The following is a 24,028-nucleotide window of genomic DNA, read 5'->3' as shown; positions in this document are numbered from 1 at the left end:
TTTTTTTTTTGAGGCGGAGTCTCACTCTGTAGCCCAGGCTGAAGTGCAGTGGCCGGATCTCAGCTCACCGCAAGCTCCGCCTCCCGGGTTCACGCCATTCTCCGGCCTCAGCCTCCCGAGTAGCTGGGACTACAGGCGCCCGCCACCTCGCCCGGCTATTTTTTGTATTTCTTAGTAGAGACGGGGTTTCACCGTGTTAGCCAGGATGGTCTCGATCTCCTGACCTCGTGATCCGCCCATCTCGGCCTCCCAAAGTGCTGGGATTACAGGCTTGAGCCACCGCGCCCGGCCTTTTTTTTTTTTTTTTTGAGACAGAATCTTGCTCTATCGCCCAGGCTGGAGTGCAGTGGCGCGATCTCGGCTCGCTGCAAGCTCCGTCTCCCGGGTTCACGCCGTTCTCCTGCCTCAGCCTCCCGAGTAGCTGGGACTACAGGTGCCCGCCACCAGGCCTGGCTAAGTTTTTGTATTTTTAGTAGAGACGGGGTTTCACCGTGTTAGCCAGGATGGTCTCGATCTCCTGACCTCGTGATCCGCCCGTCTCGGCCTCCCAAAGTGCTGGGATTACAGGCTTGAGCCACCGCGCCCGGCCTTTTTTTTTTTTTAATATAAAGTATTGCTCTGTCACCCAGGCTGGAGTGCAGTGGCGCGATCTTGGCTCACTGCAAACTCCGCCTCCCAGATTCAAGCAGTTCTCTGCCTCAGCCTCCCAAGTAGCTGAGATTACAGGTGCCCACCACCACATCTGGCTAATTTTCGTATTTTTAGTAGAGACGGGGTTTCACCATCTTGGCCAGGCTGGTCTTGAACTCCTTCCCTAGTGATCCACCTGCCTCGGCCTCCCAAAGTACTGGGATTACAGGTGTGAGCCACTGTGCCCAGCCCAATTTTTGTATTTTTTAGAGATGGGGTTTCACCATGTTGGCCAGGCTGGTCTTGAACTCCTGACCTGAGGTGATCCACCCGCCTTGGCCTTCCAAAGTGCTGGGATTATAGGCATGAGCCACCGTGCCCGGCTGGCATCTCTTTGAAGAGTCTGAAAAGCATCCATCTGAATCCGGTTCAATTCTTTAGCTGAATGCAGTGGCTCACGCCTGTAATCCCAGCACTTTGGAAAGTGGAGGTGAGAGAATTATTCGGGCCCAGGAGTTCAAGACCAGCCTGAGCAAAAGAGTGAGACACCCTCTTTAAAACAAAAAAAAAAGAGGCCGGACGCCGTGGCTCACGCCTGTAATCCCAGCACTTTGGGAGGCCGAGGTGGGTGGATCACGAGGTCAGGAATTTGAGACCAGCCTGGCCAACATAGTGAAACCCCATCTCTACTACAAATACAAAAATTAGCTGGGTGGCATGCGCCTGTAGTCCCAACTACTCAGGAGGCTGAGGCAGGCGAATCACTTGAACCTGGGAGGCAGAGGTTGCAGTGAGCCGAGACTGAGCCATTGCACTCCAGCCTGGGTGACAGAGTGAGACTCCATCTCAAAAAAAAATAAATAAATAAAAAACAAAAAACTAACCGGGCATGGCGGCCTGCACCTTTGGTCCCAGCTACTCAGGAGGCTGAGGTGGGAAGATTGTTTGAGCCCAGGAAGTTGAGGCTGCAGTGAGCCGTGATCACTCTACTGCACTCCAGCCTGGGCAACAGAGATCCTGTCTTTGGGGAAAAAAAAAAAATCTGTCTAATTATTTAGTTTTATAGCCAATACAACTCGGACCCAGTGACACACCCAAGCTTATCCAGAGGGATGTCTAGCGCTGAGTCCTTTCATTTCCGTGTCAGAACACCTCCTGTCTCCCTGCGCTGCTGCTGTTTTCTCTCTACGCCCAGCAGGACCACATAGTTATTTCTTTTCTTTTTTTTTTTTTTTTTTTTGAGACAGAATCTTGCTCTATCGCCCAGGCTGGAGTGCAGTGGTGCGATCTCGGCTCGCTGCAAGCTCCGTCTCCCGGGTTCACGCCGTTCTCCTGCCTCAGCCTCCCGAGTAGCTGGGACTNTTTTTTTTTTTTTTTTTTTGAGACAGAATCTTGCTCTATCGCCCAGGCTGGAGTGCAGTGGTGCGATCTCGGCTCGCTGCAAGCTCCGTCTCCCGGGTTCACGCCGTTCTCCTGCCTCAGCCTCCCGAGTAGCTGGGACTACAGGTGCCCGCCACCAGGCCTGGCTAAGTTTTTGTATTTTTAGTAGAGACGGGGTTTCACCGTGTTAGCCAGGATGGTCTCGATCTCCTGACCTCGTGATCCGCCCGCCTCGGCCTCCCAAAGTGCTGGGATTACAGGCGTGAGCCACTGTGCCCGGCCTCACGTAGTTATTTCTACACCTCCAGGTACAGGGCCAGCCACACAGGAAGCCTCCAGAAAAGGACTAATGGAACCCAAATTTGATTCCCCACATCTCGTATCCTTTTGTCCGCTTTGTGAACTAGTGCTCTGCAGGCCACGATGGCCCCGGGCGGTGTGTTTCATTTGGCCTACCCAACGTTTATTTTGTATTTGTTGCCCACCGATTTCAATTTCTTTTTTTGAGATAGAGTCTTGCTCTGTCACCCAGGCTGAAGTGCAGTGGCGCCATCTCGGGTCCCTGCTACCTCCGCCTCCTGGGTTCAAGCAATGCTCCTGCCTCAGCCTCCTGAATAGCTGGGACTACAGGTACCTGCTGGTTGTAGTTAATTTTCGTATTTTTACAAATACAAATTGTAAATTTTGTATTTGTTAATTTTTGTGTTTTTTGGTTAATTTTTGTATTTTTAGTAGAGGTGGGGTTTCACCATGTTGGTCAGGCTGGTCTTGAACTCCTGACCTTGTGATCCACCCACCTCGGCCTCCCAAAGTGCTGGGATTATAGGTGTGAGTCACTGCACCTGGCCTGATTTCACATTTTATTTTATTTTATTTGGAGACGGAGTCTCACTCTGTCGCCCAGGCTGGAGTGCAGTGGCGCGATCTCAGCTCACTGCAACCTCCCCTCCTGGGTTCAAGCGATTCTCCTGCCTCACCCTCCTGAGTAGCTGGGATTACAGGCACCCGCCACCATGCCCGGCAAATTTTTATATTTTTAGTAGAGACGGGGTTTCTTTTTTTTTTTTTTTTTTTTTTTTTTTTTTTTGAGACGGAGTCTCGCTGTGTCGCCCAGGCTGGAGTGCAGTGGCGCGATCTCGGCTCACTGCAAGCTCCGCCCCCCCCGGGTTCACGCCATTCTCCTGCCTCAGCCTCCCAAGTAGCTGGGACTACAGGCGCCCACCACCTCGCCCGGCTAATTTTCTTGTATTTTTAGTAGAGACGGGGTTTCACCGTGTTAGCCAGGATGGTCTCGATCTCCTGACCTCGTGATCCGCCCGTCTCGGCCTCCCAAAGTGCTGGGATTACAGGCTTGAGCCACCGCGCCCGGCCCAGATTTCACATTTTAAAACCCCCTCACAGAATGGATGTCCAAATTGTCGTAGAAAAACTGGAGTTTCTATAGCTGCACTGTTTGGTAGGGTGGCCAGTGGTTATGTGTGACCATTGAGCCCCTGAAACCTGGCGAGTCCACACTGAGGCGTGCTATTGGTGTAAATACACAATGGGTTTCAAAAACTTAGTACCAAAGAGTGGAAAATGCCTCACTAATTATTTTTATGTTGATTACATGTTGAAATGATATTTTGGATATATTGACGTAAATAAAATATTAAAATTAATTTCACTTGTTTCATTTTACTTTTTTCTTTTTTGAGACAGAGTCTCGTTCTGGAGTGCAGTGGCGTAATCTTGGCTCACAGCAACCTCCACCTCCTGGTTTCAAGTGATTCTCGTGCCTCAGACTCCCAAGTGGCTGGGATTACAGGCATACCCGACTAATTTTTGTATTTTTAGTAGAGACGGGGTTTCACCATGTTGGTCAGGCTGGTCTTGCACTTCTGGCCTCCTCAAGTCATCCGCCCACCTTGGCCTTTCAAAGTGCTGGGATTACAGGCATGAGCCACCACATCCAGCCTTGTTTTACTTTTCTCAATGTGGCCACTAGACTATTTTTTTTTTTTTTTTTGAGACGGAGTCTCGCTCTGTAGCCCGGGCTGGAGTGCAGTGGCCGGATCTCAGCTCACTGCAAGCTCCGCCTCCCGGGTTCACGCCATTCTCCTGCCTCAGCCTCCCGAGTAGCTGGGACTACAGGCGCCCGCCACCTCGCCCGGCTAGTTTTTTGTATTTTTTAGTAGAGACGGGGTTTCACGGTGTTCGCCAGGATGGTCTCGATCTCCTGACCTCGTGATCCGCCCATCTCGGCCTCCCAAAGTGCTGGGATTACAGGCTTGAGCCACCGCGCCCGGCCCCACTAGACTATTTTAAACTCTCCTTGGGTGTCACATCAGATTTCAAGTGGACAGCACTGTTCTAGAAACCCCAGGCTGGCCAAGTGGTGGCTCATGCCTAGAATCCCAGCACTTTGGGAGGCCAAGGCAGGAGGACTGCTTGAACCCAGGAGTTTAAGACCAGCCTGGGCAACAGTGAGATCCCATCTCTTCAAAAAATTGAAAAATTAGCCGGGAGTGGCGGCACACACCTGTAGTCCCAGCTACTTTGGGGCTTGAGGCAGGAGGATTGCTTGATGCCAGGAGGTCAAGGCTGTAGAGAGCTATGATTGTACCACTGCACTCCAGTCTGGGCTGCAAAGCAAGATGCCATCTCAGAAAGAAAAGAAAAGAAAAGAAACTTCAGACCCTGTTACCGAATGTGTGCTGATTGGAGGCTGCCCCTCCTGGACGTGGCCCTGTCCCCACTACTCCCTTAATAGGCGCTTCACCCACTGGGGTTTCCTGCCTGGCTCCTACAGGTCAGAATGTTTGTGGCCTGTGCCCGAGTCCCCCGCTTACCACTGGGGTTCTCCTGGAATAAAAACCCCTCCTCCTCGAAGATATTCTTTGAAATATTTGAAGACAAGGGTCTCCCTTGAATCTCGTTTGCGGACTCAGCACCTCGTTCCTTCACCGACTCCTCACACGCCATGGTTTTTAGTCTTTGGTCACCGTGGGGAGTGAAAGGGCTTGGGCTTGAGTGACAGGGCTGGGTCCCATTGTTGGCCCTTCTTTTTGGTGTTCTCTCCACAGGTGGAAGCATTTTCTCTCTCTGAACTCTCTCTCAACTGTAAGAGGAGGCTCCTTGTGCCTCCCTCCCCTGGCCAGTGTGGGGACTCAAGGAGTAATGACAGGACTTAGTGTGCAACAGGCCTGAAAAAAGTGCTTCCTGGCCAGGCGTAGTGGCTCACGCCTGTAATCTCAGCACTTTGGGAAGCCGAGGTGGGCGGATCACAAGGTCAGAAGTTCGACACCAGACTGACCAACATGGTAAAACCCCGTCTCTACTGAAAATACAAAAATTAGCCAGGCTTGGTGGTGCGCACCTGTAATGCCAGCTACTAGGGAGGCTGAGGCAGGAGAATTGCTTGAACCTGGAAGGCAGAGGTTGCAGTGAGCTGAGATTGTGCCACTGCACTCCAGCCTGGGCGACACAGTGAGACTCTGTCTCAAAAAAAAAGAAAAAAAAAGTGCTTCCCTCCTCTCACCACTTCCAATCCATCACTGTCAAGGTGGTGCCCCAATGATGGCTCCAGGGGATGCTATGGAAATGTGACCCAGTGCAGAGACCCCAATGGTGACCTTGTGGGATTCTTACCCACCTTCGCCACTCAAGGGACAAGAGTGGAACAGACATGATAAGGACTGAGGGTTGTTTTTAGAAACCCTTCTGGAGGGAGCATTCTCTCTTTATTGATGTGGATAAGGATATTTAGTTGTCAGGCATCATAGCGAGGCGGGGGGCCTTTGGAGCGGTCAGACAAGGGGACAGGGCAGAGCTGGCATAACTCAGGCTGTTGGGGCCAGTGGTGGGCATGTTCACAGAGCTGGTGGCGGAGGGCGAGGGGAGGGTGGTCAGCACCATGCCGCCCTCATCCAGGGAGCGCTTGTAAGGGACTGGAGCATCATTTCGGAGGTCCTGGAATGCCAGGTAGGCCTGGAATATCTGTGGGCAGAAAACAGCGTGCTGAAGGCTGGCTTGGGCTGGGCAGGTCAGGAGAGGGACTGGGCTGGGGACTGGCCTGGGAAGGAGACAAAGGGTACCGGTGTTTGGACTGCTCACTGTCCAGGAGCCCTGGGCCAAAGCACAGGCCCTGATGCTGGGCTGTGGCTGCTCAGACGAAGCGGCACCTGGAAGGGACCAGCGGAGTCCTGGGGGAGCCCCCTCGTCCCTGACTCCCAGGGGAACTAAGTGAGAGCAGGAATGTTCTAGCCCTTTCAACCCCACCCTGCAGAGGGTGCCCCTCCTAGGGAGGGGCGGTGGAGGGGCTTGTCCTCACCCAGACAAGGATGGAGAAGAAGGTGAAGGCGATGGCCGCCTGGGCACTGCTGCTCCCCAGGAGGAACGCTTTGGGCGGCGAATGCTGCCACTGGTTGGCCAGGAAGCAGAAACCCACGAACCAGACAACTGCCCAGAGAACTGCGGTGTCACAGGGAGAGAAGAGGGGGCAGGAGGAAAGCTCGCTCAGGCAGGGCTGCTGAGGCATGGGAAGGATGGGGCTGGCGGTCTTGCTGCACGACCTTCTACGTGTTATTGAAAAATACTTTTTGTATCAGCTTCTGTGTTGACACATCTCCCAGGAGTCATTCCCCAATCCCTCCTTGCCTTCCCTAAAGCGAGCTGCTGGAGCAGAGTTGCGCTGTCTAATACAGGAGCTGCCGGCCACATGCAGCTGTTTAAATTTCTATTCATTAACACAGGATTTTAGGCCGGGCGAGGTGGCTCACGCCTGTAATCCCAGCACTTTGGGAAGCTGAGGCAAGTGGATCACTTGAGGCCAGGTGTTTGAGACCAGCCCAGGCAACATGGCGAAACCCCGTCTCTACTGAAAAAAAGAAAAATTAGCCGGGCATGGTGGCGGGCGCCTGTAGTCCCAGCTACTCGGGAGGCTGAAGCAGGAGAATGGCTTGAACCTGGGAGGCAGAGGTTACAGTGAACTGAGATTGTGCCACTGCACTCCAGCCTGGGCGACAGAGTGCAACTCTGTCTCAAAAAAAAAAAAAAAAAAAAAATTTTCTCAGCTGCATTGGCCACATTTCTTTTTGTTGTTGTTGTTGTTGAGACGGAGTCTGGCTCTGTTGCCCAGGCTGGGGTGCCATGGTGCAATCTCAGCTCACTACAAGCTCTGCCTCCCGGATTCAAGCGATTCTCCTGCTTCAGCCTTCCGAGTAGCTGGGATTACAGGCACTCACCTCCCTGCCCAGCTAATTTTTGTATTTTCAGTAGGGATGGGGTTTCGCCTGTTGGCCAGGCTGGTCTTGAACTTCTGGCCTCAGGTGATCTGCCTGCCGCGGCCTCCCAAAGTGCCAGGATTCCAGGAGTGAGCCACCGTGTCCCGCCAGTGGCTGCATTTTAAAGTGCTTAGTAGCCACGGGCGGGAAGTGGCTCCTGCATGAGAAAGTGCGGGCACAGAACATTTCCACCCTCACAGGGAGTTCTCCTGCATAGCACTAGATTGAATGACCTTCTAGGGCTCCCTTGGCCCTAAGTCACTGGGAGTGGCCCAGTGGGGAGGAGGAGCGGCAGGGTGGGGAGGAGTTGAGATCAAATAGACTGAGAGGAAGGAGGTCAGGCCCCAAAGAAGGACACACATTTTGTGCTAGATGTGTGCCAGGCTCCATCGGGAGTGTTTGGCAGTGGTTAGGAGGCAAGACTTTGGCTGGGCGTGGTAGCTCAAGCCTGTAATCCCAGCACTTTGGGAGGCAGAGGCGGGCAGATCACGAGGTCAGGAGATCGAGACCATCCTGGCTAACACAGTGAAACCCCGTCTCTACTAAAATACAAAAAAAATTAGCTGGGCATGGTGGCATGCGCCTGTAATCCCAGCTCCTCGGGAGGCTGAGACAGAAGAATCGCTTGAACCCGGGAGGTAGAGGTTGCAGTGAGCCGAGACTGTGCCAGTGCACTCCAGCCTGGCGACAGAGTGAGACTCCATCCCCTCCAAAAAATAATAAAAATAAAGATTTTCTGTGAACGAGGGAAGCAAAGAAAATACAGGGCAGAAGGGAGGCTGCTATAATTTGCCTGGGGGTCAGAAGAGGTGACCCTTACCCAGAGTCTAAAGGGTAATAATAATTCCCCAGGAGGAGACAGCAGGTGTCAGGAGCAGTGAGAAGCTCTGGGCCACTTGTGGTCAGATGCCTCCTGCTGGGAGGACGGTCAGGGTGGAGGCCGGCTGAAGGGTTGTGCCCGGGAGGCCCTGGGGAGCCAGGAGGGCTGTGAGCAGGAGGAGGGGCAGCTCTGGGTGGGAGGTCCTGGGGGCTTACCAGCCAGGATGAGGTCCAGGAGCTGGAAGGCTGTCTTGAAGCGGGTGTCAGCAATGTGGGTCTCCTGGGTGTCCAGGACGAGGAAGGCCAGGCAGCTGAGGAAGGCCAGGAAGCCGGCTACCACGGCAAAGCTGCAGGCCACATTGTTGCTGTTGAGAATGCAATGGAGCTGCGGAGACTCCATCTTGTTCTGGTAGCCATCGGTCAGCAGGGATGAGAAGATAATCAGGGAGAAGACCTGTGGATTCCCAGGGGCCAGAGAGGAGCTCAGTCTCTCCCTGAAGTTGCTCCTCCTTCCTCCCTGGTGCTGTCGATCTTTCTGTACACCCAGTCACTGGTCCGTCTGGGCCCCTCCCTCCTTGTCATTGTCATAGTGTCACAGCCCTCAGCTTCCTGCCCCTCGTCCCCTCCGCTGCATCCTGGCTCAGGCCTCGTCCGCTCTCCTTGGCCCTTGCCCCAGCCTCCTCCCAGCCTCCTCCCACCTCCAGTCTCCCCCACCTCAGCCCATCCCCACCACGGCCCCAGAGGAGTCTTTCCACACCCTGCCCCTCCCTGCCCACAGTCCCTCATGGCTCCCCAGTGCCTCAAGACTGAGTCCCAGCCCTGAAGCCTGGCCTTGGAGGCCCTGCAGAATCTCCGCTCCCCTCACTCTTCCAGTTTCATCTCTCCCCACTCACCCCTGCCTCCTCCACACTCTCCTTCTGCCACCAAACCCAGGTACCCGTATAAAATGCTTGGCCCGGTGCCCGGGACATGGGAAGAGCTGAATCAGTGTTTGCAGTCGTGATTATTCTCTCTGCCTCTCAGCTCTTCCCTCTGGGGTGGTTCTGAGGACTAAATGAGAGGAGGCACTTAGAGCCCTTCCCTCTGCGACTTCTGTCTCCTCCCTCCTGGCCTCACTAATTCCTATTCATTTCTTAGGTTCAATTTGCAAAATCGTCCAAGCATACAGAAAAATACGAAGAGAAACATAAACGCCCAGTGTCGACTGGCCAAACTAACACATATTAACATTTTGCCTTGTTTTATGGCTTCGGGATTTTGTTTTAGACAAATAACGACACTGATCTGGTAACCCTGTCCCTCTTGTCTGTGCATGGTGCACAGTCTGCGTCCATGCCTGTCTTCTATGTGTATTTGCTAAATAAACCACAGAAACAGTCTACAAAGCCTCACCCAGGTCATCCTTACAGCCACCCTAGGATGTGGGCACGACTCACAGCCATGTGTTTCAGATAATGGAACTGAGGCACAGAGAGGATAAGGAATTGGCTGAACCCAATTAGCTGGCTGGGCGAGGTGGCTCATGCCTGTAATTCAAGCACTTTGGGAGGCTGAGGTGGGAGGATTGTGTCAGGCCAGGAGTTCGAGACCAGCCTGGGCATCAGAGTGAGACCCAGTCTCTACAAAAATATTAAAAACAAAAATTGCTGGGGGTGGTGGTGCATACCTGTAGTCCCAGCTACTTGGGAGGCTGAGGCAGGAGGATCACTTGAGCCCAGGAGGTTGAGGCTGCAGTGAGCCATGATCATGCCACTGCACTCCAGCTGAGGTGAGAGAGCAAGACTTTGTCTCAAACCAAACAAACAAACAAAAGGCCAAGCACGGTGGCTCACATCTGTAATCCCAACACTTGGGAGGCCAAGGTGGGAGGAATCGCTTGAGCTCAGGAGACCAGCCTAGGCAACAGAGTGAGACCTAGTATCTACAAAAAATTAAAAAAAAAAAAAAAAAATGAGCTCAGTGTGGTGGCGTGCACCTGAAGTCCCAGGTACTTGCGGGGCTGAGGTAGGAGGATCACTTGAGACCCGGAAGTCAAGGCTGCAGTGAGCTCTGATAGTGCCACTGCACTCCAGGCTGTGAGACACAGTGAGACCCTGTCACACACACACACACACACAAAAAGTCAGCTGGTCAGTGTCAGTGTCAGAGCCTGGATTTGAACCAAAGCAACCTGGCTCCTGAGTCTGCCCTTGACTGCCTGCTCTCCTACCTCATGCTGGACCACACGCCTTGAGTAGGGGGGCTCCTATCAACGAAATTCAGTGAAAATTTGAATCCCCAGTGATTTGTCCCAGATGGTCACAATGCAGCAGGGCAGGTCTGTGCCAGACAAAGATGAGCTGGTGTGTAGATGGGGCGGTGGGGAGGAGGCTGGGGCCTGGGGTCAGGGAGAGAGTCAAGGCGGAAGCCGGACTGAGGGCTGGATTTAAGGTGAGTTCTGAACTGGACCTTAAAGAACAAGGAGTTTCTTGGGCAGACAAGAGGAGGAAGGGCATTCCTGGCAGGGCGGACAGCACGTGGAAAAGCCAGATGCTGCAGAGCGGGCAGCTTCAGAGATAAGAGAGAGACTCACTGGAGGGTTTTGGTGTGAGATGAGGCTGGAAAAGTGGGTGGGAGCCAGGCTCTAAGAGGCCTGGAACACCAGGGCCAGGAGCCAGGCTTGGGGAGCCATGGAAAGCATTCAATGTTATGAATGGGAGGATTCTGTGCAGGGGACAGCCAAGGTCAGCCTTGGGGTTAGAGAAGCCCTCTGCGGTCACGTGGCTGATGGATTGGAGGTGGGCAAGACAAGAGGCCAACACACCTGAGAGGAGGCGGGGAGGCCCAGGCGAGAAACGCTGAGGCCAGAGCCCTGGGGAATTCAGTAATATTTAGCGTGTAAAATAGGACTTGGTGATTGATTGGAAGTGGCAGTGTTGGCGATAGGGGTTGGGGGTGAGGGTGGGTAGGCCAAGGGAAACAGACTGTTGAAAATCTTCCCTTTGGTCTGGTGTGGTGGCTCGTGCCTGTAATCCCAGTGCTTTGGGAGGTTAAGACGGAAGGATCGCTTGAACCCATGAGGTTGGGAGTGCAGTGAGCTGTGACTGCACCACTGCACTCCAGCCTGGGCAACAGAGTGAGACCCTGTCTCAACACAGAAGAAAAAGAAAATCTCCCCTTCGTTAGAACTGGAACTCTTCCTGGACAGGCTCCACACAGGACTCTCTCTCTCTTTTTTCTGTTTTTGAGACAGTGTCTCACTGTGTCTTGCAGGCCGGAGTGCTGTGGCGTGATCACGGCTCACTGCAGCCTCGACCTCCTGGGCTCAAGCGATCCTGCCACCTCAGCCTCCTGAGTAGCTGGGACTACAAGTGCGAAATACCATGCCTCACTCATATTTAATTTTTTGTAGAGATGGTATCACTATGTTGCACAAGCAGGTCTCAAACTCCTGGCCTCAAGCAATCCTCCTGCCTTGGCCTCTCAAAGTGTTGGGATTACAGGTGTGAGCCACCTTGCCGGGCCCCTCCTCCCTATCCCCAGCATCCAGCACTAGACTGGACTTCAGCAAATGTATGTTGAAAGAGTGAATGACTTTGGTTTTGTCTCGACTCTTGCCCTGCCCTTCAGAGTGGAGATGGAGGAGGCAAAGAACTGACCCCTAAACTCCTCAGCTTCCGTCCATCCTCCCTTCTCCTTTGCCTTAATTGCCTTCTGTGAACAACAACAGCAACACCCTGACTCCCTGTTTTTGCCTAGCCCTTCGGCAATAACCAAGGGTATTCACATCCATCATCTCACTTGATCCGCACAGCAACCCTTGGAGGGAGGCTGTAAGATGTTTCTGCCTATTTTGGAGCAGAAGAACTGAGAGGGAGTGTCTGGCCCTGCTGGTCTGAGGCAGAGCCAGGTCGAGGACGGGAAAGCACATCGATCATTTTTGAGACCATATTCATTTTACCTGTGCTACCTCCCTGGAACCTCACACCGGCCCCACGTGGTGGAGGTTATTAATTCATTTCTGTTTCACAGGTGATAAATCGAAGCCATTTTGGTGGAGTGGAAAGAGCCAGACGCGTCTGACTGCGCCAGCTGTATGGCCTGGGGCAAATCACCCATCTCTTGGAGCCTCAGTTTCCTGGTCTGTTTCTATGCTATGAAAAGGAGGAATGCGGGGTAGGGGCTTGGGTCTACCAGGTGCTCAGGAAAATGGTCATTCTTGTGATTTGCCCAGAGAGGGGAGGCGTCCTCTCAAAGTCAGTAAGCGGTGGAAGGGGGATTGGAATCCAGCCCTCCTGACATCTAGGTGGGTGGGCTGTCTGTCCACTGACCCCCAAAACCCTGGGCTGTGACATGAGCCCGGGGCACTGGAGATTGGAGGAACAGGGGCTCATCTGGGCTGGAGGGACCCTATCCCTCTGAAGCCTCAGTCCAAACTCCTTCCATGCCCTCCCATCAGTTAAGGCACCAGCTGGCAGGCGGCAGTGAGGACAAGAGTACCAGCTGCCCAGAGACTCCCTACTGAGGAGCCAGACCAGGGGGGAAGGAGGAGAGGGCGGGGGGGTGGGGAGGGTGGATGGAGGCGGCAGGCAAAGTCCGTGACCAGAACGTCTGGCATGGTTGGCGGCTCTTCCTCCCCTTTCCCTGCATCAGTCCACACCAGCTGGGCTTCCGTCTCCCTTGCCACCCGCCCTGCCTTCTGAGGCTTTCCAGATGGGTGGGTGGATCTGAGTTGGCCTTGCTCATTAGCTGGGTGATGTCCTTGGGCAAGCCACTCAGCCTCTGTGAGCCTCAGTTTCCCCTTGGGTTAAACAGGGATCATAATGCCTGTGTCATAGGGTTGTGGTGAGGAGTAGCGAAGTTAACACCAGCAAAAGATCAGGTGCTGGGATGTGGTTTTCAAGATTCCCCTCTTTCCCTGGGGAAGGACAATGGACAAAAATCTTGATCATCCTAGGCCCTCTCCTCACTCACGAGTAATGGTTTGTTTTGATAATAATCACTGTTTAAGGCTGGGTGCGGCGGCTCACGCCTGTAATCCCAACACTTTGGAAGGCCGAGGCGGGTGGATCATTTGAGGTCAGGAGTTCAAGACCAGCCTGGCCAACATGGTGAAACCCCATCTCTACAAAGAATACAAAAATTAGCCAGGCATGGTGGTGCATGCTGGGAATCCCAGCTACTCGGGAGGCACGAGAATTGCTTGAACCCGGGAGGCGGAGGTTGCAGTGAGCTGAGATTGCACCACTGCACTCCAGCCTGGGTGACAGAGCAAGGCTCTGTCTGAAAAAAAAAAAAAAAAAAAGAAAAATCACTAAGGAAAGATCACTACTTGCCTGTCCCACGCTAATCAGTTTATAGGCATTAATTTGTTTCATTTTCACAATGGTCCTTCCTAGGAGTAGAGTATTAGGATCCTCTTTTTACAGACGAGAGTATGGAGATGTTCAGAGAAATCAAATAGCTTGCTCAGGGTCACACAGACACAGAGTGACCACGCAAGCCATCAAACAAAAGGGGCACTTTTGAGAAAGAAAGATGCTGCTGTTGGTAATGATGCCAGGCCTGGCCCAGGTAAACTGGGCAGTAAGTCACTTTGCATGGACAGCACGTGGCTGAGCCAGGATTCCAGGCCTGTTTGTTCCTTCTCCAACCTCAGGCTCTAGAAGGGGCAGAGAGGAGATACTCTGGATTAGGACTTAGGGGAGACCCTGGGTTTGAGCTGGGGAACCCCACCTACTCCCAAGACCTCGATCAAGTCTCATCGTCTCCCTAGGCCTTAGTTTCCAATTCTGTTAAAGCAGAGTGGTGGAAGCAGCACAGGTTAAAGGTCAGAGCCACAGCTCTAACCCTTCATGTACTGAGATCCAGAGATGAGCAGTGATTGGTTCAAGATCACAGAGCAAAGTCTGCGCTGAATGAGGATTTGACTTCAGGTGTCCAGATTCTTTAGGAATGTGGGGATGATGAAATGAACGGTGCCATGGTGCCTGGCACACAGTGACCACCCAACATCTGGCACTTTAGGTCTGCACTCCTTATTCTCTTCCTAGAGGCCCCAGCCCCTGTTCCTCTCCTCCTCCTCCCTCAACTGGGAGGTGGAAAATAAATGGGCTCTGGCATCTTACAGATCTGAGTTTGAATCCTGCCCCTGCCTCTTACTGAGTGACCTTAGCCAATACTGTCTAACAGAACTTTCTGGCATGATGAAAATGTCCCATATCTGCACTTTTTTTTTTTTTTTTTGAAATAGAATCTCACTCTATTGCCCAGGCTGGAGTGCAGTGGCGTGATCTCCACTCACTGCAAGCTCCACCTCCCAGGTCAATGCCATTCTCCTGCCTCAGTCTCCCGAGTAGCTGGGACTATAGGCACCCGCCACCATGCCTGGCTAATTTTTTTGTATTTTTAGTAGAGACGGGGTTTCACCGTGTTAGCCAGGATGGTCTTGATCTCCTGACCTCGTGATCTGCCCGCCTCAGCCTCCCAAAGTGCTAGGATTACAGGCGTGAGCCACCGCGCCTGGCCACAGTTTTGTTTTTTTTTTAAGACAGGGTCTCACTCTGTCACCGACGCTGGAGTGCAACCTCCGCCACATGGGCTCAAGCCATCCTCGAGCCTCAGCCTCCCACGTAACTGGGACTACAGGCTCATGCCACCATGCCTGGATTTTTGTATTTTTAGTAGAGACAGGTTTTTGCCATGTTGGCCAGGCTGGTCTCAAATTCCTGACCTCAAGTGATCTGCCCACCTCGGCCTCCCAAAGTGCTAGCTTTACAGGCATGAACCACCACACCCAGTCTGTACTGTTTGAGAGTCCCCAGCCACATGTGGCTGTTGAGCACCTAAAATGTGGCCACTATGACTAAAGAATGAACTCTTTTAATTAGCGCAACGTGAGGTAACCACATGTGGTTGTGGCTACCCCATTGGACATCCCAGATTTAAGAAATTTACTGAGGCTGGGTGTGGTGGCTGACACCTGTAATCCCAGCACTTTGGGAGGCTGAGATGGGTGGATCACTTGATGTCAGGAGTTCGAGAGCAGCCTGGCCAACATGGCGAAACTAAAAATACAAAAATTAGCCAGGCGCAGTGGTGCACACCTGTAATCCCAGCTACTAGGGAGGCTGAGGCAGGAGAATCACTTGAACCCAAGAGGTGGAAGTTGCAGTGAGCAGAGATTGTGCCACTGCACTCCAGCCTGGGTGACAAAGCGAAACTCCTTCCTTCCTTCCTCGCTTCCTCCCTCCCTCCCTTCCTTCCTTCCTTCCTCCTTCCCTTCCTCCCTCCCTCCCTCTCTCTTTCTTTCTTTCGAGATGGAGTCTGGCTCTGTTGCCCAGGCTGGAGTGCAGTAGTACGATCTCCGCTCACTGCAACCTCCACCACCCGGGTTCTAGCGATCCTGCCTCAGCCTCCTCAGTAGCTAGGATTATAGGTGTGTGCCACTACGCCTGGCTAAGTAAGACTGTTTCGAAGAAAAAAAAATTTTACTTAACTTTTCTGAGCCCGTTTTCTTATCTCGGAGATGGGACTTGCAGCACCTACTCTGAGGGCTGTTCCTTACTATGAGAGTCTGTAAGTGCCTCAATAGCACGGGCCCATAGTGGGGTGCTCAGGAAAAGGTGGTGTCAGCATTTGCTCCCTGTTGCCTTGTCTCCCCGTCTGACCCCTTCCTTGCCTGCCCCCCTCCCACCTCCCGCACTGTCTGGGAGTTGAGAGCTCCTGGCTCCTGTCACCCAGGGGCATAGTCGGGCCACGGGAGGGCCTCACCCCCTCGAAGACCCGCGTGATGGTCTTGGGCCTTCTCAGCAACTGCACGGCTTCGGTGCTGGCCAGGTCCTGGAGGCTTTCGGGGATGTGCATGGCAGCTGTTCTCCTTTGGGGCCACTGGGAGGTGGGAGTCAGGGTGCTGGGCGCTGCCTGCTGGGCACTGCCGTCCGGGGGCTTCAGGCCGGCCCTGGGCTTGGCTGCTGTGGGATGACACAGATGGGGGATGCCAGTCAGGGAAACCGGGTGGATGGGCTGTTGGAGGCCCCAGGATTGGGGGACATGGGGTGGGGATGGGGGGGTCCCTGGAGGGGAGTTGTGTGGGGTGAGGCGACTGCTGAGCCTCTTAGGAGTCAGGGTGTGGGGTGAATGGGTTGTCAGGGGCCCCAGAAGTGGGGACATAGGATGGGGATGCAGGTGGGTCCCAGGGAATGGGGTTGTGTGGTGAGGGGGCTTCTGTGGGCCCCAGGAGTGGGGGCACAGGATGGGGGTGATGGGGGGTCCCAGGAATGGGGTTGTGTGGGGTAAGAGGGCTGCTAGGGGTCCCTGAAGTGGGGGACATAGGATGTGGGTGCTGGGGGGCTCCCAGGAATGGGGTTGTGTGGGGAGGGCTGCCAGGGGTCGCAGAGGTGGAGGTGCAGGGTGAGAGAGCCGCTGAGGGTCCCCTAGGTTGAGGTGTGGGTTAAGGGGGTCTACGGAGGATTCCAGAGAGGTGAGGGCCTGGGGTTAGGGGGATTCTGGGGGTCCCAGGAGTGGGGGGACATAAGTGAAGGAGCTGCTTCAGGTTCCAGAAGTCAGGAATGTGGGCTGAGGGGGTTGTGGGCTGAGGGCTGTCAGGGATCCCAGAGGTGGAGTGCAGGGGAGGGCTGGGATATTTGGGGACCATGTCTTGTGACCCAGGAGCAGGACTGGGTCCTTCTGTGAGAGGACACAGGTGGGATTTTCTGGGGACTAGGGGGTGCGGCCATCAGAGCCCCTGGGAGGTCTGAACCCGAAGAATCCCTTTCAGGTTTGGGGGTGACAGCACCCTTCGTGGAGAACCCAGGTATCTCAGGGCATATTTCAGGCTGTCTTGTGTCATTTGGGGCTATTTTCCCAGAATAAGGGCCTCCCTTTCGAATTCAGCTCCATTTTCATGAAAGTGCACTTCTTCAAGCTGGGAGTCGGGACCTCGGATTTGTGGGGAACCTCAGAATGAGGCCACGCCCCGCCACTAGGCTACCTTCTTAGAATCGCGGTCTCCCCTTTAAGGACCTGGAATGGCAGTGCTGGGGTTTGGGGGTGACACCGCCTAAGAAGGGGCCGCCCCGTCTCTGGAGGGCCAATCTGCGTCACCGGAGGGCCCGCCCTTCCTTTCGCCCGCCCACCTCTCCTGATCCCTGGCGCCACCTTCGCCTTCTTTTGGTTCCGCTTTTTCCCGCCTTTTCGCTCCTCCACAGCTGATTGGCTGCGCTCAAGTCCCGCCCCCTCCCGCTTTCCGCCTACTCAGGAGCTGACACGAGCGGGGGCGTGGCCTCGGCGGACGTTGGACTGCGCGCCGTTGGCGTACTGCGCGCGGGAGCCCTGCCCCGCCCCATTCCTCTGGGGTGTCTCGCGTCCACTCCGCCCCTTTCCTTTGTAGCAAGCTGACAAGGATACACTCCTGTGGCGCATGCGTTGCGCCCAAACGAGGCCAGTGGTGGAGAAAGGCAGGCAGATAGCGCATGCGTAGTTGAGATAGGGAGGCGGCAGTGAGAAATGGACAGCTCACATTGATACAGGCGTTACGCATGCGTTTTACTGCTGGCTGAAGCCGAACCTCGGGAGCCCAGGACGCCTTTCTGCACATGCGCAGGAGGCTCAATGACAGTCGAGCTTTGGCTAAGGTGAGGGAGAGATTGGGGGATTGCATGGCCAGGGAGGGCGGCCCTGCACCCCCTAGGTAACCTTTCCGAGCATTCCTGCTCTCCTAAGATCTACCTCGCTGTCTAGACCCCAAACAAACGTTGTACCACTACAGGATCTCTGGGCCTGCAAAACGCCCCGAAACCTAAGACCTCTGACCCCTGTGTGGGACCCAGGCCAACTGAACGGTGTGGGAAGGGGACAGGCAACAGGGGCTTCGAGGCGAGCAGATGGGCTCTGCGCCCTGCCTGGGGTAGAGACGGCTTCTGGAGGGTGGGACGTGGAGGTGGAGAGGGCGCTTTTCCTCTAGATGGCCTTTGACCCCCTGCCCATTTTCCTCTGCTTAGGCTCCAGGGAAAGGGTCTAGCCATGCTGCATGTGACCCGGGGGGTCTGGGGGTTCAGGGTCCGAGTATGGCCACTGTTGCCCGCGCTCCTCGGGCCCCCCCGGGCCCTCTCATCGCTGGCAGCCAAGATGGGGGAGTATCGCAAGATGTGGAACCCCAGGGAGCCCCGCGACTGGGCCCAGCAGTACCGCGAGCGCTTCATTCCCTTCTCCAAGGAGCAGCTGCTCCGCCTCCTAATACAGGTACCGCCCGTCCCGGGTCCAAGAGCCTGGGGACTACCGCTCCCAGCAGGCTTCACGGCGGCAGGGCCCTAGTTCTGCAGAGAACTGCCCTGGCGCCTCCTGGGAGTTGCAGTTCCCGGGTCCCTTCGTGGTTCCCTGGTGGGCGGGAGATGAGCTGGAATGCAGGAGCCAGGTCTCCGAGATCAGATGCAGCATCCATTCCCGATTCTGGCTTGTTCTGAGGGCTCGAACAGGCACTCTCTGGGGCATGGTTTTTCCCTCTGTAAGACGGGTATAGTAATCATCCTCATCATTACTGTGTCTACTACCTGATAAGAATTCTACCTATAAAGTCACAACGCTGTAATCATAATTATTATCACACAATTTGTGCTCTGACTCTATGGCACTGTGCCAGACATTTTTCACGTATTGTTGAATCATCAATAAGAGAGATACTACCATCACCCCCATTTTACAGATGAGATAATGGAAGCATAGGAAGAAAAGTGACTTACCCAAGGCCACAGCATAGTGGCTTAGATTTGAACCAAAGTGGTCTGACTCCAGAGCTGGCCCAGGACTAGGGTTAGGCAAGTGAGGCATTCGCTTGACCCTAAGAGTGAGTGCCCCATTAAATTTTGCACCCTTGGGTGTCATATTCACGTCATCCTAGGCTTGGTCTCACTCTAGAACCTGAGTTCTTATTACCACCATCGTCATCATTGTCATTATTGAGGATTTTGAGGATTATTATTCATTCATTCATTTATTTTTGTTTATTATTAATTTTTTTGAGATAGGATCTCACTCTGTTGCCCAGACTGGAGTGCAGTGGCAGAATCTCAGCTCACTGCAATTCTCTGCCTCCTGGACTCAAGTGATCCTCCTGCCTCAGCCCCCCAAGAGGCTGGGACTACAGGTGCCCACCACCACGCCTGGCTAATTTTTGCATTTTTAGTAGAGACAGGGGATTGCCATGTCGGCCAGGCTTGTCTTGAACTCTTGGCCTCAAGTGATCTGCCCACCTTGGCTTCCCAAAGTGCTGAGATTACAGATATGAGCCACCACACCCAACCATCATTCATTCATTTAACATTTATTTATTGAACATCTACTGTATGTACTCAATTCTGTGCTAGACTTGATACACACACAAGTATATGCAAATACACACACAAATACATTCTCACACAAATACACAAATATATGTACACAAATACATAAATATACATATACAAACGCATACACACAAATACGCACACACAAACACGCACAAATATATGCACACAAAAATACACAAATATACACACACATAAATATACAAATATATACCCACATATGTAAACACATGTGTATACAGGACACGTATAATCTCATCAGATTCTCACCATAGCCCTCTGAGACAGGGGGTGTGATCCTCTGTTGCCAGTGAGGAAACTGAGGCTCAGAGAAGTGAAGACAATTACCCAGGACATTGAGATAGGAAACATAAAGAAGTGGCTCAAGGCCAGGCGTGGTGGCTCATGCCAGTAATCCCAGCACTTTGGGAGGCCGACGCAGGTGGATCACCTGAGGTCAGGAGTTCAAGACCAGCCTGGCCAACATGGTGAAACCCCGTCTCCATTAAAAGTACAAAAATTAGCCAGGCATGGTGGCAAGCACCTATAATCCCAGCTACTCAGGAGGCTGAGGCAGGAGAATCACTTGAACTACGGAGGTAGAGGTTGCAGTGAGCTGAGATTGTGGCCACTGCACTCCAGCCTTGGCAACAGAGTGAGACTCCATCTCAAAAATAAAACAAAACAACAAAAAAACCCCGAAATGGTTCAATGTATGCTCTGGAGTCAGACAGACCTAGATTGCAATCACTTCCCACAGACACTGCAGCCCTTACCAAATGACTTTTCCAGAGCCTCAGTTTCTCCTGCTGAAAAATGGGAGTTATAATTCCATCAACCTTGGGGGGATGGCGACTCAGCCTCCCAGCACTTTGGGAGGCTGAGGTGGGAGGATCGCTTGAGCACAGGAGTTCAGACCAGCCTGGGCAATATAGTGAGACTCCACCTTTACAAAAAATTGTAAAAAATTGGCGAGGCATAGTGGTGGGCACCTGTAGTCTTAGCTGCTCAGGAGGCTGAGGTGGGAGGATCACTTGATCCTAGGAGGATGAAGATACAGTGAGCTGAGATTGCACCACTGAGCTCCAGCCTAGGTGACAGAACGAGACCCTGTCTCAATGTAATAATAATAATAATAATAATTCCATCTACTTCTGGAGGATGACATTACACTGTCAAACAGTTCCTGGAATTGTGTGAGTATTGGCTAGGAAATGTGAAAGCAAAAACTTGAACCTCCAGCTTTTTAAGCCCAGTATAGTTTTTCACTATATTTGGCTGCCTCAGTTTCAGTAAAATGAACAAACTTTTTTTCCAACCAAAACAAAACGTTTTTTTTTTTTGGAGCCGGAGTCTTCATGTTGTCTAGTTTGGAGGGCAGTGGTGCGACGTTGACTCACTGCAGCCTCCGCCTCCCCGGTTCAAGCAATTCTCCAGCTTCAGCCTCCCGAGTAGCTGGGACAACAGGCGCCCACCACCACGCCCGGCTAATTTTTGTATTTTTAGCAGAGACAGGATTTCACCATGTTGGCCACACTGGTCTCGAACTCCTGACTTCAAGTGATCCACCCGCCTCGGCCTCCCAAAGTGCTAGGATTACAGGTGCGAGACACTGCGCCCGGCCCCAGAACAAAACTTCAAAGTCCAGAGCTCTGATTGTGTAGTTAGGTTGCCAGGGGAAGAATTCTTTCCCTTGGGGAAGGGGAAAAGGCCTACAGAGAAGTTTTGCTTCCTGAGGTAACAGGAATTCCACTCGAGTCCGGCAGAAAAGGCGGCTTTGGAGGCGTTCTCGGCCCACGTGGACTTCTGCACCCTGTTCCACTACCACCAAATCCTGGCCCGGCTGCAGGTAAGGATGGAGCCCCTCCAGCCCTGCGGCGCTTGTTCGCTCATCCGCTCATTCAGCAAACATTCTCTGACACCTCCTTGGAGCCTGGCCCTTATTTTAAGTGCTGGGGATTCAACAGTGAACGTGGAGCCAACATTCCAACTGGGGAGACAAGGAATCAAATACATATAAAATATGATGCCTGCTGGTGATAAGTGCCATGAACAATGAGGCAGAGTAGTGGCATAAAGAGGGATGAGATGGGCCGGGCACGTTGGCTTACGCCTGTAATCCCAGCACTTTGGGAGGCCGAGGCGGGTGGATCACGAGGTCAGGAGATCGAGACCATCCTGGCTAACAAGGTGAAACCCCGTCTCTACTAAAAAAATACAAAAAAATTAGCCAGGCGAGGTGGCAGGCGCCTGTAGTCCCAGCTACTCAGGAGGCTGAGGCAGGAGAATGGCGTGAACCCGGGAGACGGAGCTTGCAGTGAGCTGAGATCGAGCCACTGCACTCCAGCCTGGGCGACAGAGCAAAACTTTGTCTCAAAAAAAAAAAAAAAAAAAGGGGGGAGATGGGGCCTGTTTCAGATGGGGTGGGTGGGAAAGGGCTCCCCAAGGAGGTGATATGTGGGCTAAAGGCTTAGCGAAGAGGGGGAACAAGCCTGATGAATGCCTGGGGGAGGATGCTCCTGGCAGACGGAAGAGCAGGTGCAAAGGCCCTGAGGTGAGCGGGGGCCTGGAGTGTTGAGCAGTGAGGAGGCCACTGTGGCTGCAGGAGAGTGAATGTGCGGGAAGGGTGGGATATGAGGGCAGAGGGGATGGGGACAGATTGTACTGGGCCTTGCGGGCCACGGTGAGGACCTTGCTTTGTTTTTTGTTTGTTTATTTGTTTTTGTTTTTGAGATGGAGTTTTTGTTCTGTCACCCAGGCTGGAGTGCAGTGGTGCGATCTCGGCTCACAGCAAACCTCTCCCTCACCAGTTCCAGCGATTCTCCTCCCTCAGCCTCCCGAGTGGCTGGGACCACAGGTGTCCACCACTTCTGCCTGCTAATTTCTGTATTTTTTGTAGAGACGGGGTTTCACCATGTTGGCCAGGGTGGTCTTGAATTCCTGACCTCAAGTGATCCACCCGCCTCGGCCTCCCAAAGTGCTGGGATTACAGGCGTGAGCCACTGCGCAGGCCGAGGACCTTGCTTTGACTCCGAGTGAGCCGGGAGTCATGGGAGGGCTCTGAGCCAAGGAGATGTGAGCAGCGGATTTAGGTGTTAACAGGATTTCTCTGGCTGCAGTGTAAGGAACAGACTGTCAGAGGCAAGGACATCTATGAAAGAGTCTATTATATTTGTCTAGGTGAGAGATAATGGAGACTCTGACGAGGGTAATAGCGGTGGAAGTGGTGAAAAGCGGTCAGATGCTGGTTATGTTGGGAGGCATTAGCGTTCTGCTGATGTGCTGGCTGTGGGGGTGTGGTGGGGAGGAAGAGAGGAGAAGTGGTGCATCTCCAGCGGTTCTGGCCTGAGCCTCCCGGAGGATGGAGCTGCCATTTACTGGGATGGGGAAGACCGTGATGGGATGGGGAGAAAGATCTGCAGGGAGGACTGAGAGCTCAGTTTTGGACTTAAGAATTTGAGCTACTTGGCCAGGTGTGATGGCTCACGCCTGTAATCCCAGCACTTTGGGAGGCCGAGTCAGGCGGACCACTCCTGGCCTATTCTTTTGAATTAAAAAAATGTTTATTTCAATAGTTTTTGGGGTACATGTGCTTTTTCGTTACATGGATGAATTCTATAGTGGTGAATTCTGAGATTTTGGTGTGCCCATCACTAGAGCAGTGTACCCAATCTGTAGTCCCTCACCCCCATCCCAACCCCCCTCCCTGAGTCCCCAAATTCCATTATATCACTCTGTATATCTTCCCCCCCTCATAGCTTAGCTCCCACTTATAAGCAAGAATATAAGCTATTTGGTTTTCCGTTCCTGAGTTCCTTGACTTAGAATAATGGCCTTCCAGTTCCATCCAATTACTGCAAGAGACATTATATTGTTCCTTTTTATGGCTGAGTAGTATTCCATGATATATATAGACCATATTTTCTTTATCCATTGAACTGCCTTTTAGAAAGCCAGGTAGAAAGATGGACTTGAATATGTGGATCTGGAGGTGAAGGGAGAGGTCTGGGCTGAGAAACTGCTGTGGGAGGATCTATTAATAGATGGTAGTACTGCCAGGTGTGGTGGCTCACTCGTGTAACCCCAGCACTTTGGGAGGTCAAGGCAAGTGGATCACCTGAAGTCAGGAGTTCGAGATCAGCCTTGCCAACATGGCGAAACCCTGTCTCTACTACAAATATAGAAATTACCAGCCTGACCAACATGGTGAATCGCCATCTCTACTAAAAATACAAAAATTAGCCAGGTGTGGTGGCGTGTGCCTGTAATCCCTGCTACCCAGGAGGCTGAGGCAGGAGAATCGCTTGAACCCAGGAGGCAGAGCTTGCAGTGAGCCAAGATCCCGCCACTGCGCTCCAGCCTGGGCGACAGAATAAGACTCTGTCTCAAAAAAAAAAAAAAAAAAAAAAAAAGCCGGCCGTGGTGACGCATGTCTATAATCCCAGCTCCCAGCTACTCAGGAGGCTGAGGCAGGAGAATCGCTTGAACCTAGGAGTGGAAGGTTGCAGTGAGCTGAGATTTTGCCACTGCACTCTAACCTGGGTGACAGAGCAAGACTGTGTCTCAAAAAAAAAAAAAAAAAAAAAAAAAAAGGGGGGGGGGGGGGGGGGGCCC

General features: G+C 53.1%; 2 protein-coding genes across 6 annotated transcripts in view; one reads left to right on the top strand and one right to left on the bottom strand.

Annotated features, from left to right (window-relative positions):
- Positions 1–5,694: 5,694 nt before the first annotated feature.
- Positions 5,695–17,255, bottom strand: SYNGR4 (synaptogyrin 4). Of its 2 annotated transcripts, none has more exons than XM_025366179.1 (5): positions 17,232–17,255; positions 15,846–16,045; positions 8,310–8,547; positions 6,323–6,462; positions 5,695–5,988 (listed from the first exon to the last, which is right to left on the bottom strand). In XM_025366179.1, exons 2-5 carry the CDS (start codon positions 15,936–15,938, stop codon positions 5,755–5,757), a joined length of 705 nt encoding a protein of 234 aa, XP_025221964.1. In that variant the 5' UTR covers positions 15,939–16,045; positions 17,232–17,255; the 3' UTR covers positions 5,695–5,754. The 2 variants fall into 2 exon arrangements, with proteins under 2 accessions (XP_025221964.1, XP_025221963.1); XM_025366178.1 differs by having other exon boundaries at positions 17,065–17,248.
- A 109-nt stretch (positions 17,256–17,364) lies between these two features.
- Positions 17,365–24,028, top strand: part of TMEM143 (transmembrane protein 143) — a 26,259-nt gene continuing 19,595 nt past the window's right edge. For 2 of the 4 annotated variants that reach the window (XM_025368588.1, XM_025368585.1), the window contains exons 1-3: positions 17,365–17,707; positions 18,074–18,314; positions 21,159–21,263. In XM_025368588.1, the coding sequence (XP_025224373.1) occupies positions 17,685–17,707; positions 18,074–18,314; positions 21,159–21,263 (369 nt within the window). In that variant the 5' untranslated portion in view covers positions 17,365–17,684. The remainder of the gene's footprint in view (positions 17,708–18,073; positions 18,315–21,158; positions 21,264–24,028) is intronic. The other 2 variants (XM_025368589.1, XM_025368587.1) reach the window with 1 other exon arrangement.

This window comes from Theropithecus gelada, chromosome 19, assembly GCF_003255815.1.
Source record: "Theropithecus gelada isolate Dixy chromosome 19, Tgel_1.0, whole genome shotgun sequence".
NCBI lineage: Eukaryota > Metazoa > Chordata > Mammalia > Primates > Cercopithecidae > Theropithecus > Theropithecus gelada.
This window is presented reverse-complemented; position numbering and strand designations above follow the sequence as displayed.